This window comes from Saccopteryx leptura, chromosome 2 (genome assembly GCF_036850995.1).
Source record: "Saccopteryx leptura isolate mSacLep1 chromosome 2, mSacLep1_pri_phased_curated, whole genome shotgun sequence".
Classification (NCBI taxonomy): domain Eukaryota; kingdom Metazoa; phylum Chordata; class Mammalia; order Chiroptera; family Emballonuridae; genus Saccopteryx; species Saccopteryx leptura.
Window position 1 is genome coordinate 288229780 of NC_089504.1, and position 13949 is coordinate 288243728.

The 13949-nt window shown below is 40.7% G+C and overlaps 1 protein-coding gene across 2 annotated transcripts in view; it reads left to right on the forward strand.

Moving 5' to 3' along the window:
• Positions 1–13949, forward strand: part of NUP210L (nucleoporin 210 like) — a 146830-nt gene that overhangs the window by 96149 nt on the left and 36732 nt on the right. For both annotated transcript variants that reach the window (XM_066362390.1, XM_066362391.1), the window contains exons 18-27: positions 1716–1804; positions 2008–2112; positions 2661–2762; positions 5284–5412; positions 6136–6263; positions 6869–7001; positions 8259–8321; positions 9055–9234; positions 10701–10781; positions 10866–10997. In XM_066362390.1, the coding sequence (XP_066218487.1) occupies positions 1716–1804; positions 2008–2112; positions 2661–2762; positions 5284–5412; positions 6136–6263; positions 6869–7001; positions 8259–8321; positions 9055–9234; positions 10701–10781; positions 10866–10997 (1142 nt within the window). The remainder of the gene's footprint in view (positions 1–1715; positions 1805–2007; positions 2113–2660; positions 2763–5283; positions 5413–6135; positions 6264–6868; positions 7002–8258; positions 8322–9054; positions 9235–10700; positions 10782–10865; positions 10998–13949) is intronic.

Sequence of the window (13949 nt, forward strand, 5' to 3'; positions counted from 1 at the left end):
AATTTTTGCTGAATGGATGGATGGATGGATGGATGGATAGATGGATGGATGGATATAATATCATGAAAAAGTGCTTCACAGTATGATCTATCCAGTATTACTGTGTTGAAGATAAAATAATTGACCTCCATAAAAATTGGTAGATTCATATTAATTAAAAATTTTTTTTTGTATTTTTCTGAAGTAAGAAGTGGGGAGGCAGAGAGACAGACTCCCATATGTGCCCACCAGGATCTACATGGCAAGCCCACTGGGGGGCAATGCTCTGCCCATCTGGGGCATTGCTGCACCAGAGGCAGAGGCCATGGAGCCATCCTCAGTGCCTGGGCCAACTTTGCTCCAATGGAGCCTTGGCTGCAGGAGGGGAAGAGAGAGAGATAGAGAGAAAGGAGAGGGGGAGGGGTGGAAAGCAGATGGGTGCTTCTCCTGTGTGCCCCGGCCAGGAATTGAGCCAAGACTTCCACATGCCCAGCTGGCACTCTGTCACTGAGCCAACTGGCCAGGGCCTCAGAAAGGAAAACAAAGTAAAGCAGGCTTAGATTGTGGAAGACTTCAAAACTAGTTTAAGGAGTTAGTTTGAATTGTCCTAATAAGGTATAATTAGCCTTTTAAATTCTTGAATTAAGGCCTGACCAGGCAGTGGTGCAGTGGATAGAGTATCAGACTGGGACTCAGAGGACCCAGGTTTGAAACCCAAAGGTCCCCAGCTTGAGTGCAGGCTCATCCAGCTTGAGCACAGGCTGACCAGCTTGAGCGAGGGGTTGTTGGCTTGAGCATGGGATCATAGACATGACCCATGGTCACTAGCTTGAAGCCCAAGGTTGCTGGCTTGAGCCCAAGGTCGCTGACTTGAGCAAGGGGTCACTCACTCTGCTGTAGCCTCCCCCCCATGAGGGCACATATGAAAAAGCAATCACTGAACAACTAAGGTGCCATAACGAAGAATTGATGCTTCTCATCTCTCTCCCTTCCTGTCTGTCTGTTCCTATCTGTCCCTCTCTCTGATTCTCTCTCTGTCAAAACAAAGAAATTCTTGAGTTAGGGACTGACATATTTACTGTATTTCCCCATGTATAAGACATTCCCATGTATAAGACACACCCTAATTTTGGGGCCCGAAATTTGAAAAAAAAATGTATTACATAAAGTTATTGAACTCAAGTTTTATTCATCATAAAATTCATACAACTCCTCATCTGCAGGAAATGCAAGTAAAAAAATCTACAACCACTGTATAAGATGCACTCAGTTTTTAGGCCCCAGATTTTTCAGGGAAAAGGTGTGTCTTATACATGGGGAAATACGGTACATATATAAAACAGTTTGGAATAATAAATGGTCCCAAAGGACTATTTTTTATTTCTCACTTCCATTTTCAAATAAAACAAAAATTTCCCTATACATTGTTGTCAGCCTATTTTTGGACTCATAGACCATCAGAGCTGGAAACAATTTTAGATTTTGCCTAGCCTAATCCCTCACTTAATAAGGGAACTGAGAAATTCAGTAGTCACCCAGGGTCATATAGGAATATAGTGACAGAGTCAACACAAAAACCCAGTTTCCTGATTCTTGTGTGTTTTGTCATCTAGTATTTTTTTCTCCCTGCAATAAAATACCATTGGAAATAAGTTAGGGTAGAATTTGCTTTTCTGGAGACACTTTTGTATTCTGCACGTTATTGTCTCACAGAGTATTTTTCTGCATGTCTCCAGGTCATCAGATCCTTAAAGTACATCAGATAAAGGGGACTGTACTCATTAGAGTCAATATTGTGGGCTATTCAGAGAAGAAACATCCAAAGGTAAGTAGAGATTGTTGAATAAGAAGTATAAATTAAATAAGTGAAATCTCAGGCTCTTTAAAAGTTGTTTATAACTGACGTAAATCTAGGAGCTGTGCACCTCTATGATTCTGTTATCTTTGGCACTTGAAAGAGTACTGGAAAGAGTACTGGAATCTTCTCTCACTGAGTTGAGGAATTAAAAGTTCTTATTACATTTCTAGGAACTTTCCAACTTGCCCAGGTCTGCAGCTGTGGAGTTGTTCCTGGTGGACGATGTAACTGTGTTGCCTGAGAACGTCACTATCTATAACCACCCTGATGTGAAGGTAGAAGCTGTACAGGTCTAGTTAAATGGAATCATATTAAACAGGAGAGTACTAGGTTATTGAAATTAACAGTACAGGCCTGACCTGTGGTGGTGCAGTGGATAAAGCGTCGACCTGGAAATGCTGAGGTCGCTGGTTCGAAACCCTGGGCTTGCCTGGTCAAGGCACATATGGGAGTTGATGCTTCCAGCTCCTCCCCCCTTCTCTCTCTCTGTCTCTCTCTCCTCTCTCTCCCTCTCTGTCTCTCTCTGTCTCTCTCTCTCCTCTCTAAAAATGAATAAAAAAAATAAAAAATAAAAACTTATTTATAAAAAAAAAAAGAAATTAACAGTACAATAATAAAAAGGTCACTTAACTGTTTAAAATCATGGATATACAAGTGCACGGAAATACATGTGCATGTTATACTTTAATAATCATATTTTATTTTTGGTCTATTGACCTTAATCTTTTAATCACATATTCTTTCTTAAGTAGATAGAAGTGATTTTCTTTGAACTTTTAAAAATCAAAGGGAATGAAATATCGTTTGTCTCATTTTTTCATAGGAAATATTTAGCCTTGTGGAAGGGTCTGGTTACTTTTCAGTCAACAGCAGTGAGCAGAACATTGTCACCATCACTTATATGGAAACAGAAAACTCTGTGCAGGTGAGTTTGAGAGACATCCCAGACTGATGGTCTCAGATCAAAGTTATTCTTAGGAAACAATTGGAAAAATTTCATTGTGTGTTTCCAACTAGTAACAAAAATAATATTTGTTTTTGTTTTCTTTTTTTAAACCTATATGGAGACTTCAACCAAAAATAAAGGGTTTTTGTTTTGTTTTTGTATCTAGCTGCAATACTGGGAAATTGTTGGTTCTGGTTGAGCTGAGACAGTATAAGAGACACCTGATTATAAGATTTCCATTAAAAGAAGGTTTAGCCTGACCTGTGGTGGTGCAGTGAATAAAGTGTCAATCTGGAATGCTGAGGTCACCAGTTCAAAACCTTGGGCTTGCCTGGTCAAGACACATATGGGAAGCAACTATGAGTTGATGTTTCCTGCTCCTCCCCCTTCTCTCTCTCTCTCTCCCCCTATATCCTCTCCTCTCCTCTCCTCTCCTCTCCCTAAAATGAATAAATAAAATCTTTAAAAAAAAAAAGAAGCTTTATTTTTGCCCCAGCCAGGTAGCTCAGTTAGTTAGAGTATCATCCCAATATATCTCGATTTTGGTCAGAGCACATACAAGAATCAACCAGTGAACATGACTGGTGGTAGCACAAAAGATAGAACACTGACCCGGGATGCTGAAATCTCTAGTTTGAAATTCCAAGGTCGCCAGTTTGAGCACGGGGTCTCTGGCTTCAGTGCGGGATCATTAACACCATCCCAAGGTCACTAGCTTAAAGCCCAAGGTCACTGCCTTGAACAAGAGGTCACTGGCTTGGCTTGAGCCCCCCCCCCCGTCAAGGCATGTATGAGAAGCAATCAGTGAACAACTAAAGTGAAGCAACTATGAGTTGAATTTCTCATCTCTTTCCCCCTACTCACCTCTCTTTTCCAGTCTTTATCTCTATTTCTCTCTCAAAAAAAAAAAAATCAACCAATGAATGCATAAATAAATGAAACAACAAATGGATTTTTTCTTCTCTTTCTCTCCCTTCCTCTTTAAAATCAATAAATAGCATGAGCTGTGTTGGTGCAGTGGATAAAGCGTTGACCTAGAATGCTGAAGTCACTGGTTCAAAACCTTGGGCTTGCCTGGTCAAGGCACATATGGGAGTTGATGCTTCCTGCTCCTCCTCCCAACTCCCCTATCTCAAATGAATGAATGAATAAATAAATAAATGTTAAAGAATGAGTACTAAAAATAAATAAATAAAAAATTTAAAAATAAATAAAAGAAGTTTTATTTCTATAAATGAATATTAACTACAAATATTGATCACCTTATGACCTATGCAACTTACAACCATTCAACTTTACGACCACAATCACTAGCCATGACTGCTCTGTGTCTGGCAGCGCAAGCGTTGCCCAGCTGGGCATACGACAGTGCGGACCAGCTTCTGGCAGCACTACCATCTCCCCATGCACCATTTCAACTGTTATCCCAGACTCGGTACAGCAATTTGTGTTTTGTGTCTTGGATATTTTTCATCAAACCCCTCCCAAGATCTCTACCAAGAGGAAATTGTCTTTGCAAATATTAAACCAGTTGTACTGGTAATGCAGTGTTTTACTTAAACCTGACAAATGTAAAAATAAGAAACAAAATGGTGTAGAGATAATACAAATGGCATAAAATGAACAAAGAAAATTATGATATATAACAATAATGAAAGAAAATTATAATAAAATATGACTTAAAGATTTTTATAACATCATTTCACAGTACTGTACATATAGCCTACTCAACTTACAACCAAATCGTGTTACGACCGGTCTGTCGGAACCAATCGTGGTCGTAAATTGAGCACTAGCTGTATATAACCTGAGTATATGGTGTTTTTAGCCAGGATATGACAACTCAAGGTTTTGTTATTTGTGTGTTTTTTTTGACAACTCAAGGTTTTAAGCTGACTTCATGGACAATTATGTTAAGGGATTTGCTTTTAGTTCACTTGTAATAAAAGTAATACCTTACATTAACATATGCTTATATTTTCTTTCTTCCTAAGAGCTCAAAAGAATTTAGCTTACTTTAAGTCATAATGTTTGTCTTTAAAATGGGAGACTGAGGCACTCTGTGCAAGCAGATGCTGTGAAAATACACTGCTGCGCAGGAGCAGTGGTACAAGAGGGAAAATGAAGTGTGTCTGCCCAGTGCTTTCTCCCTCATTATGTGCCCTCGCAACATAAACAGACTTGACTTTCTTCATGAGGTTCTTTCCCTGTTCATAATTAAGAAGCTGGATATGTATATTGGATTCTACTTGAATTCAATCAACTGAAATTTGATCTTTATCACTTAACAATTGTTAAGGGTGCCTATTTTGCCATTATCTAAAACATAATATTAAAGGTATATATTGTGTTATGCCTGAAATTTGTAATGTGACCTCTCAAAATTCCCATCACAGAGGAAGTAAGGTATTATATTTTCCACTTTGGATGAAAATAGTTGCCATGATTCCGCTTGGAGCATGCTTGCTTCTTTACCCAGCTACCATCTTCTTCCTTCTAGTTAGTTCCAGTACACCCTGGCTTTCTCACCTTGGACGTCTATGATCTATGCTTGGCTTTCTTAAGTCCAGCAATGGCCTACCTCAGAGTGTCAGACATACAAGAGCTGGAGCTTGATCTGATTGATAAGGTGGGAGATATGTGTTTTATATGATAAATGAATCAGCCTCATTTTCACTCTCGAGCGTCACTTGATATAGTCTGTGCTCAGCTACTGTGTGTACATACCAGGACCTTTGTTTTGGAAATATCTGCCCTTAAAGAACAACATTTCAGCCTGACCAGGTGGTGGTGTAGTGGATAGAGCATCAAACTGGTACTCTGAGTACCCAGGTTCAAAACTCTGAGGTCGCCAGCTTGAGCAAGAGCTCATCTGGCTTGAGTGCAGGCTCACCAGTTAAGTGTGGGGTTGCCAGCTTGAGCATGGGATCATAGATGTGACCCCATAGTCGCTGGCTTGAGCACAAAGGTTGCTGTCTTGAAACCCAAGGTAATTGGCTTGAGCCCAAGGTCTCTGGCTTGAGCAAGGGGTCACTGGCTTACCTGGAGCCCCCCCCCTCCTCCTGTCAAGGTACATGTAAAAAGCAATCAATGAACAAGTAAAGTGCTGCAACTATCAATATGAGTTGATGCTCCTCCTCTCTCTCTTCCTGTCTCTCTGGCTCAAAAAAAAAATTCTAACATAAAACACGGTGAAGATAAAGACACTACACATAGATTAGTCTTATTTGAACAAAGGCTGACCAGGAGCATTTAGTATGAACAAAATAGTTTGCCACCCTTTAAGAGTAGACTGTCCTTGGAGAATGAGACACCTCTACTAAAATTACCTTTTTCTTTTTTTAATTACTAGGTTGAAATAGGTAAAACTGTGTTAGTAACTGTGAGAGTTCTTGACTCTTCCAAACACCCATTCCAAAATAAATACTTCAGAAACATGGAGCTCAAACTGCAGTTGGCTTCTGCCATTGTCATCCTGACGTAAGTACCATTTCAATACTTCTTTCTCCCTATGCTTAATATCATGAGACTCTCCCTCCTGGTAACCTGGTCAGCCCTCCCTTAGGTTATTTCCCTTTCTGTCACAGTACCTTTCAGCCCTTACTTTCTTCCCATTTTCAGCTCTCTATAAAATACTCCTTCCAGATCATCAGATGTCTTGTTTTGGGGCTGAAATCATGAATCTCATTAATTTTTCCATTTTATGAAACTTCTCCCTGGCTGGTATCTTTGGAAGTGTTTCCAGCTAGTGGACCTTCAAAAATCTATTTAGAATTGGAAGCACTGGTATTCCCCTCTGCAAAAGGGGGATTACAGGAATTCGAAAGCCATTTAGTATTTTCAGTTTTGCCAGTCTATGTTTATCTTGCTCTTATTTCTTTGGAGCCTTAGAAGAACGTTTTTGCCCTTTAGGACGCTCCTGCCATTGCCATGAATGGTCTCTTGACTCTAGAAATTTATTTTCTGGCAGTTCTCTCTAACTAGAGTTAAAATGAGCAGAAAATGTTAAGCATTTTAGAAAAATGCATAACTGGCCACTCCTAAACCCAAATCTTTCTCACCTAAAATAACATGGGTCTTTGCAGGCTAACAGAGGAACAGGACAAATACTCTGAAAATTATATCCTTCGAGCTGTTACTGTTGGGCAAACCACACTTGTGGCTATTGCTAGAGACAAGATAGGGAGAAAATTCACATCATCTCCTCAGCACATTGAAGTAAGAAAATTATCTCATCCAAAATTGATACCTCGTTTTCTGTTTAGTTTATACAAGTTGCAACTCATTTGACTGAATGTTAGTTATCTAACTTTTGCAACAATATGTGATTTGTATAGGGTTGTTTTGTGTTTTTTTTTTCTGTAAAAAAAATACCCTTGCCTGACCAGGCAGTGGCACAGAGGATAGAGCATCAGCCTGGAATGCAGAGGACCCAGGTTCAAAACACTGAGATCACTGGCTTGAGCATGGGTTCATCTGACTTGAGCACAGGACACCAGCTTGAGCATAGGGTCGCTGGCTTGAGCATGGGATCATAGACATGACCCCGTGGTCGCTGGCTTGAGCCCAAAGGTCTTTGGCTTGAGCCCAATGTCGCTGGCGTGAGCAAGGAGTCATTGGCTCAGCTGGAGCCCCCCAGTCAAGGTACATATGAGAAAGCAATCAATGAACAGCTAAAGTGCCTCAACAAAGAATTCATGCTTCTCATTTCTCTCCCTTCCTGTTTGTCACTGTCTATCCCTCTTCTTCTCTCTCACTGTCTCTGTCACAAAAAAAAAAAAAAAGTATTTTCTTGTGTGCTGAAAAGTTAATTGTTGGCCATGTGTTGATAATTGTTGAAGATGTGTAATAGGTACCTGAGAATTCTTTATACTGTTCTCTCTATATATATATTTGGGGGAAAAACATGAAAAAGAAAGATAATTATAAACATAAATTTATTCATCATACCTGACCAGGTCATGGCACAGTGAATAGAGTGTCAGGTTGGGACGTGAAGGACCCAGGTTTGAAACCCCGAGGTTGCCAACTTCTGCGGCTCATCTGGTTTGAGCAAGGCACACCAGCTTGAGCCCAAGGTTGTTGACTTGAGCAAGGGGTCACTCTCTCTGCTGTAGCCCCCTGGTCAAGGCACATATGAGAAAGCAATCAACGAACAAGTAAGGTGCCACTACGAAGAGTTGATGCTTCTCATCTCTCTCCCTTCCTGTCTGTCTGTCCCTTTCTCTCTCTGTCTCTATCACCAAAAATAATAATAATAATTTAATCCTCACTTTTTATTCCAGTGAGTGAATATGTAATAATTTATTTAAGCATTCTCATTTAAGTAATTTATAATTTTGTTATTAAATATATATCTTTGTATATAATTTTATTATATAAAATTAGGGTTTTTCCCTTAGAATAAGCTGCATGATCATTTGTTATAAAATTGACTTAACAGTCACTGTAGTCCTTTTGATTTTCTCCTTCAAGGTATTTCCTCCATTCAAACTTGTTCCAGAGAAAATGACACTGATTCCAACTAACATGATGCAGGTGATCTTAAAAACAGAAATATAAGGCCCTGGCCGGTTGGCTCAGTGGTAGAGCATCGGCCTGGTGTGTGGATATCCTGGGTTTGATTCTCAGTCAGGGCACACAGGAAAAGCAACCATCTGCTTCTCTACCTTTCCCCCTTCTTTCTCTTTTTCTTTCTCTCTCCCTTCCCGTGGCCATGGCTTAGTTGGTTCAAGTGCATCAGCCCAGGCTCTGAGGATGGCTCTGTGGAGCCTCTACCTCAGGGCTAAAAGTAGCTTGATTGTGAGCATGGCCCCAGATGGGCAGAGCATTGGCCCCAGACAGAGGTGCTGGGTGGATTCTGGTTGGGATGTATGCGGGAGTCTGTCTCTCTATCTCCCCTCCTCTCACCTGGGAAGAAGAAGAAAAAAAAAAGACAGAAAAATAAGATTTACCCTTTTTCCTCATCCCACCTCTGCCCACCGCAAAACACACATACATCCACCTTATCTGATTGATCTCCTCTTGTCTACTCCCACCCAGTCAAGTACAGTAAGGTCTGATAAAAAATAACATTAGTATTTTCCCTGTTCTATAATGAACTACCTCTTAGAATCTAATGGATCATTTATAGAACTTCCATTTCTTCTGCATTTGAGTTGATGGGGGATATTGGGCAGTGGGAGAAGATGAAGAAGTCAAGCTGTTTGGACAAAATGTTGGGAACAGAGATATGACTTCTCCCCATACTTCTGGTGTGTTCAAATTCCAGGTAATGTCCGAAGGTGGTCCCCAACCCCAATCTATCATTCATTTCTCCATCAGTAATCAGACTGTGGCTGTTGTTAATAGGAGGGGGCAAGTTACAGGGAAGGTGGTTGGCACAGCTGTGGTCCATGGCACCATCCAGACAGTGAATGAAGATACTGGCAAAGTCATTGTGTTTTCACAGGTATTGGATTTTTGTTCTTCTCTGCTTCTACTCTTCCATCTAGGAACCATATTGGGAGATGGGGGAGGGAGTAACGATGAGGAAGGTGTCACCAGCCTGGGAAAACCCTTCTAGTCCTCTCATCTGGCATGCTTTTTTAATCAGGCATGGGAACTATGTGCTCTTTAGTGAAAAACCCACAGAGTACTTGGCATTGTTATAAGACCTAGTCCCTATCCTTAAGGAATTGTTTAAAGAACTAAAGCAGCCCTGGCCAGGTGGATCAGTGGATAATGCATCTTCCCAGCACACTGAGGTCACGGATTTGATCCCTGGTCAAGGCACATAGGAGAAGCAATCAATAAATGCATAACTCAAAAATAGAACAACTAAGTGGAACAATGAGTCGACGCCTCTCTCTCTCTCTCTCTCTCTCTCTCTCTCCCTCCCCCTTCCCCTTTTTCTCAAATCAATGGAAAATTTTAAAAATAAGTAAATAGAATAAAGAGCAAAAACAAGCATACTATGGCATGTTTTTTGTTGTTGTTGAATGCCTCAAACAGTAACAAACCAATGAGTTATTTTTTCATTTATTTATTTATTTATTTTTCCCGAAGTGAGAAGCAGGGGGTGGCAGGCAGACAGATTCCTGCATGCACCCAACCGGGACCCACCTGGCATGCCAAACAGGGGGCGATGTTCTGCCCATCTGGGCCGTTGCTCTGCTACAACTAGAGCCATTCTAGCACCTGAGGTGGAGGCCATGGAGCCGTCCTCAGCACCCAGGCCAACTTTGCTCCCATGGAGCCTTGGCTGCGGGAGGGGGAAGACTGGAGAAACAGATGGGCGCTTCTACTGTGTGCCCTGGCTGGGAATCAAACTTGGACTTCCACATGCCGGGCCAATGCTCTACCACTGAGCCAACCAGCCAGGGCCCAAATGAGTTTTTTTCCCATATATATATATATATATATATATATATATATATATATGTTTTTCCCATATATATATGTTTCCCATATACACACACACACACACACACACATATATACATACATATATATATATGTGTGTTTTTTTTTAACAGAGACAGAGAGAGAGTCAGAGAGGGATAGACAGGGACAGACAGACAGAAATGGAAAGAGATGAGAAGCATCAATCATTAGTTTTTCATTGCACATTGCGACACCTTAGCTGTTCATTGATTGCTTTCTCATATGTGCCTTGACCGCGGGCCTTCAGCAGACCGAGTAACCCCTTGCTGGAGCCAGCGACCTTGGGTCCAAGCTGGTGAGCTTTTGCTCAAACCAGATGAGCCGCACTCAAGCTGGCGACCTCAGGGTCTTGAACCTGGGTTCTCGGCATCCCAATCCAATGCTCTATCCACTGCGCCACCGCCTGGTCAGACCCATTGAGTTATTATAAGCATCTCTGTCCACTCCACAGCTCCCTCTTAGCCTTAACATGTTCTTCACCCTGTTGAGCAGGATGAGGTGCAGATTGAAGTTGTTCAGCTAAGGTCTGTTAGGATCCTTGCACCTGCAACTCAACTCATCACAGCTACTGAGGTCAGTATGATGACTCTGTCTGGGTTTATTATTTTGATAATGCCAGTGAGGCAGAATATGTAGCTCAAAACCATTTTTTTTCAGATGCCAGTTTATGTCATGGGAATGACCAGTACCCAGACTCCTTTCTCCTTTAGCAATGCCAACCCAGTGCTCATGTTCCACTGGTCCATGAGCAAAAGGGACGTATTAGATCTAGTGCCCAGGCATTCAGAGGTATGAATTTATCTGTTTATTATATTATGTTAGGGATCTTGATATTAAGTTTATTTCATCATAAGTTTTAGACTGACTCACTTTCTAAACTACATAATATTATCACTTATCTCATTTTCCTATTGTTCCATGAATGCTGAAAACCTGAAACTCATATGAAAAATCCAAATTTGTGGGATCACATATGTTATATGATTTTTAATATACTTTGCTGCAAAGAGCTTTTCAAAGCAATGTTTCCTTTAATATTTTGTTGTATTTGTAAACATATGAGTATATTATATGAGTAACACATTATGAATATGAAGTATACAATAGAGTTTAAATATTAATATACAGTGGTACCTTGAGATACGAGTTTAATTTGTTCTGTAACCAAGCTCGTAAGTCAGTCAACTCGTATATCAAACAAATTTCTCCCATTTAAAATAACTGAAATAGATTTAATCTGTTCCAGCCCTGTGAAACATCCCGAAACCACCCTAAATTATGAAAAAAAGACATGTTTTTAATTAAGAAACACACATGTATACTTTACCAGTGCATAACAGAATATATGAAATAAAAGAAAAAAGTGTTATTTAGTACTGTATTCTTACCTTGGAGACAGATGATTGCGGCTAACAGAGGTGAATGGAGGAGGAGGAGGAGGGAGGGAGGAAGGGATGCAGGCACTGTAGACATGTAAACTAAAACTGCACTTTCTTAACACTAAATATAAACTAAAACTGCATTTTCTTTACTTTAAACAAAACTAAAACTGCACTTTCTTTACTTAAAGTGAAACCACAAAAACTTAATTGTAAAAAAATGCACTTTCTTGGCCTGACCAGGCGGTGGTGCAGATAGAGTGTCAGACTGGGATGCGGAAGGACCCAGGTTCAAGACCCCAAGGTCGCCAGCTTGAGCATGGGCTCATCTGGTTTGAACAAAAGCTCACCAGCTTGGACCAAAGGTCGCTGGCTTGAGCAAGGGGTTACTCGGTCTGTTGAAGGCCTGCGGTCAAGGCACATATGAGAAAGCAATCAATGAACAACTGAGGTGTTGCAATGAAAAACTAATGATTGATGCTTCTCATCTCTCTCTGTTCCTGTCTGTCTGTCCCTCTCTCCGACTCTCTCTCTGTAAAAAAAAAAAAAAAAAAGCACTTTCTTAACGTTAAACTTAACCTAAGCTTAACATTATGTATTTTTTATTTAATCATAAACTGGTTTTGCCTTTTTGGCTGCACTTTAGGCACTTTCACAAACAGGACTTTTGAATAAAAATCTATCCAAAGAGGTTTACTTTTGCCTGCCTTTTAAAAATGTTACAGAAATGTGACAAACAAGTGTCATTAAAAAGTGCTGAAGCACAACCAGTTGAAACTTTTTCTGGGTGTTTCTTTTCAATGAAACTTGAAAGCTTCTCCCACATTGCCAGCATGTCTTTAATTTCACTTGTAGAAATCACTTCCTCCTACTCTGCCCCCTCCTCACTACTAATCTCTTGCAGAAGCTCCATATGTTGCATCATCTGTAGCTCCTTCAACTCCTCAATTGAGAGTTCCTCCTCATGTTCCTTGATGAGCTCGTTTACATCACCCTCATCTACCTTCAGACCCATCGACTTTCTGAGGGACACAATCTCCTCCAATGCTTCTACCTCGGTCTCAGTCTCTGGTTCGAATCCTTCAAAGTCCCTGTCTGCAACAACATCAGGCCATAACTTTTTCCATGCTGAGTTCAAGGTTCTTCTTGTAACCTCTTGCCATGCCAAGTCAATAATGTGTCAACATATCACGATGTTGTAGTGATCTTTCCAAAACTCTCGAAGGGTTAGATTTGTATTCTCAGTCACCTCAAAGCAGCCGCGGAACAAGTGCTTCGTGTAAAGCTCTTTAAAGTTGGAAATGACCTGCTGATCCATAGGTTGCAAGATTGAAGTCATGTTGGGTGGGAAGTAGAGGACTTTCTTGAATTTGAACTCATCGAGAATGTCATCTTCAAGACCAGGTGGATGGGCTGGAGCATTTTCAAGCATTAGTAATGCTTTCATTGGGAGTTTATTTTCTTGAAGATATTTCTTCACTGCAGGACCAAAGACGAGATTTACCCATTCAATAAAAAACTGCCACATAACACATGCACTAGCATTGGCACGCCACATAACCTGCAGTTTTTCTTTAAGAATCTTGTGAGTCTTAAAGGCTCTAGAATTTTCGGAATGATACACTAGCAGTGGCTTTACTTTACAGTCACTGCTAGCATTTGCACACAATGCAAGGGTCAGATGGTCCTTCATGGGTTTATGGCCTGGCAGCTTCTTCTCCTCTGTGGTGATGAAAGTCCTCTGGGGCATTTTTTTCCCAAAACAATCCTGTTTTGTCACAGTTGAATACTTGTTGGGGGCTGTAGCCTTCCTTTGCAATAAGTGCAGCAAAACATGCAGGTACTCCTCAGCTGCCTTAACGTCAGCACTCGCAGCTTCACCATGCCTCACCACCGAGTGGATGCCAGATCTCTTCTTGAAATTTTCAAACCAGCCATGACTTGCCTTAAACATATCTTCTGCTGCCTCTTTTGAGGTTGATAGTTCTTTCTTCTTCAAGTTACCGTAAATAATACATGCCTTTTCACATATTACAGTCTCTGACACTGTATCTCCTGCCAGCTCTTTCTCTTTCACCCACACCAGCAGAAGCTCCTCCATTTCTTCATGGATATTTGTCCTTAATTGGGACAGAATTGTAGTTCGTTTCACTGGATTTGCACTTTTGATGTCATCCTTTTGTTTAAGGATGGTACAAATTGTAGATGTATAGCAGTCGTACAGCCTTGCCAGTTCAATCACTCGTACACCACGCTCATGTTTTTCTATTATTTCTTGCTTTACTTCTATCAACATCATTCTCTTCTTCTTCTCACCACTGTCCTTTACACTCACTTTCTTTGACCCCATGATAGCACACAA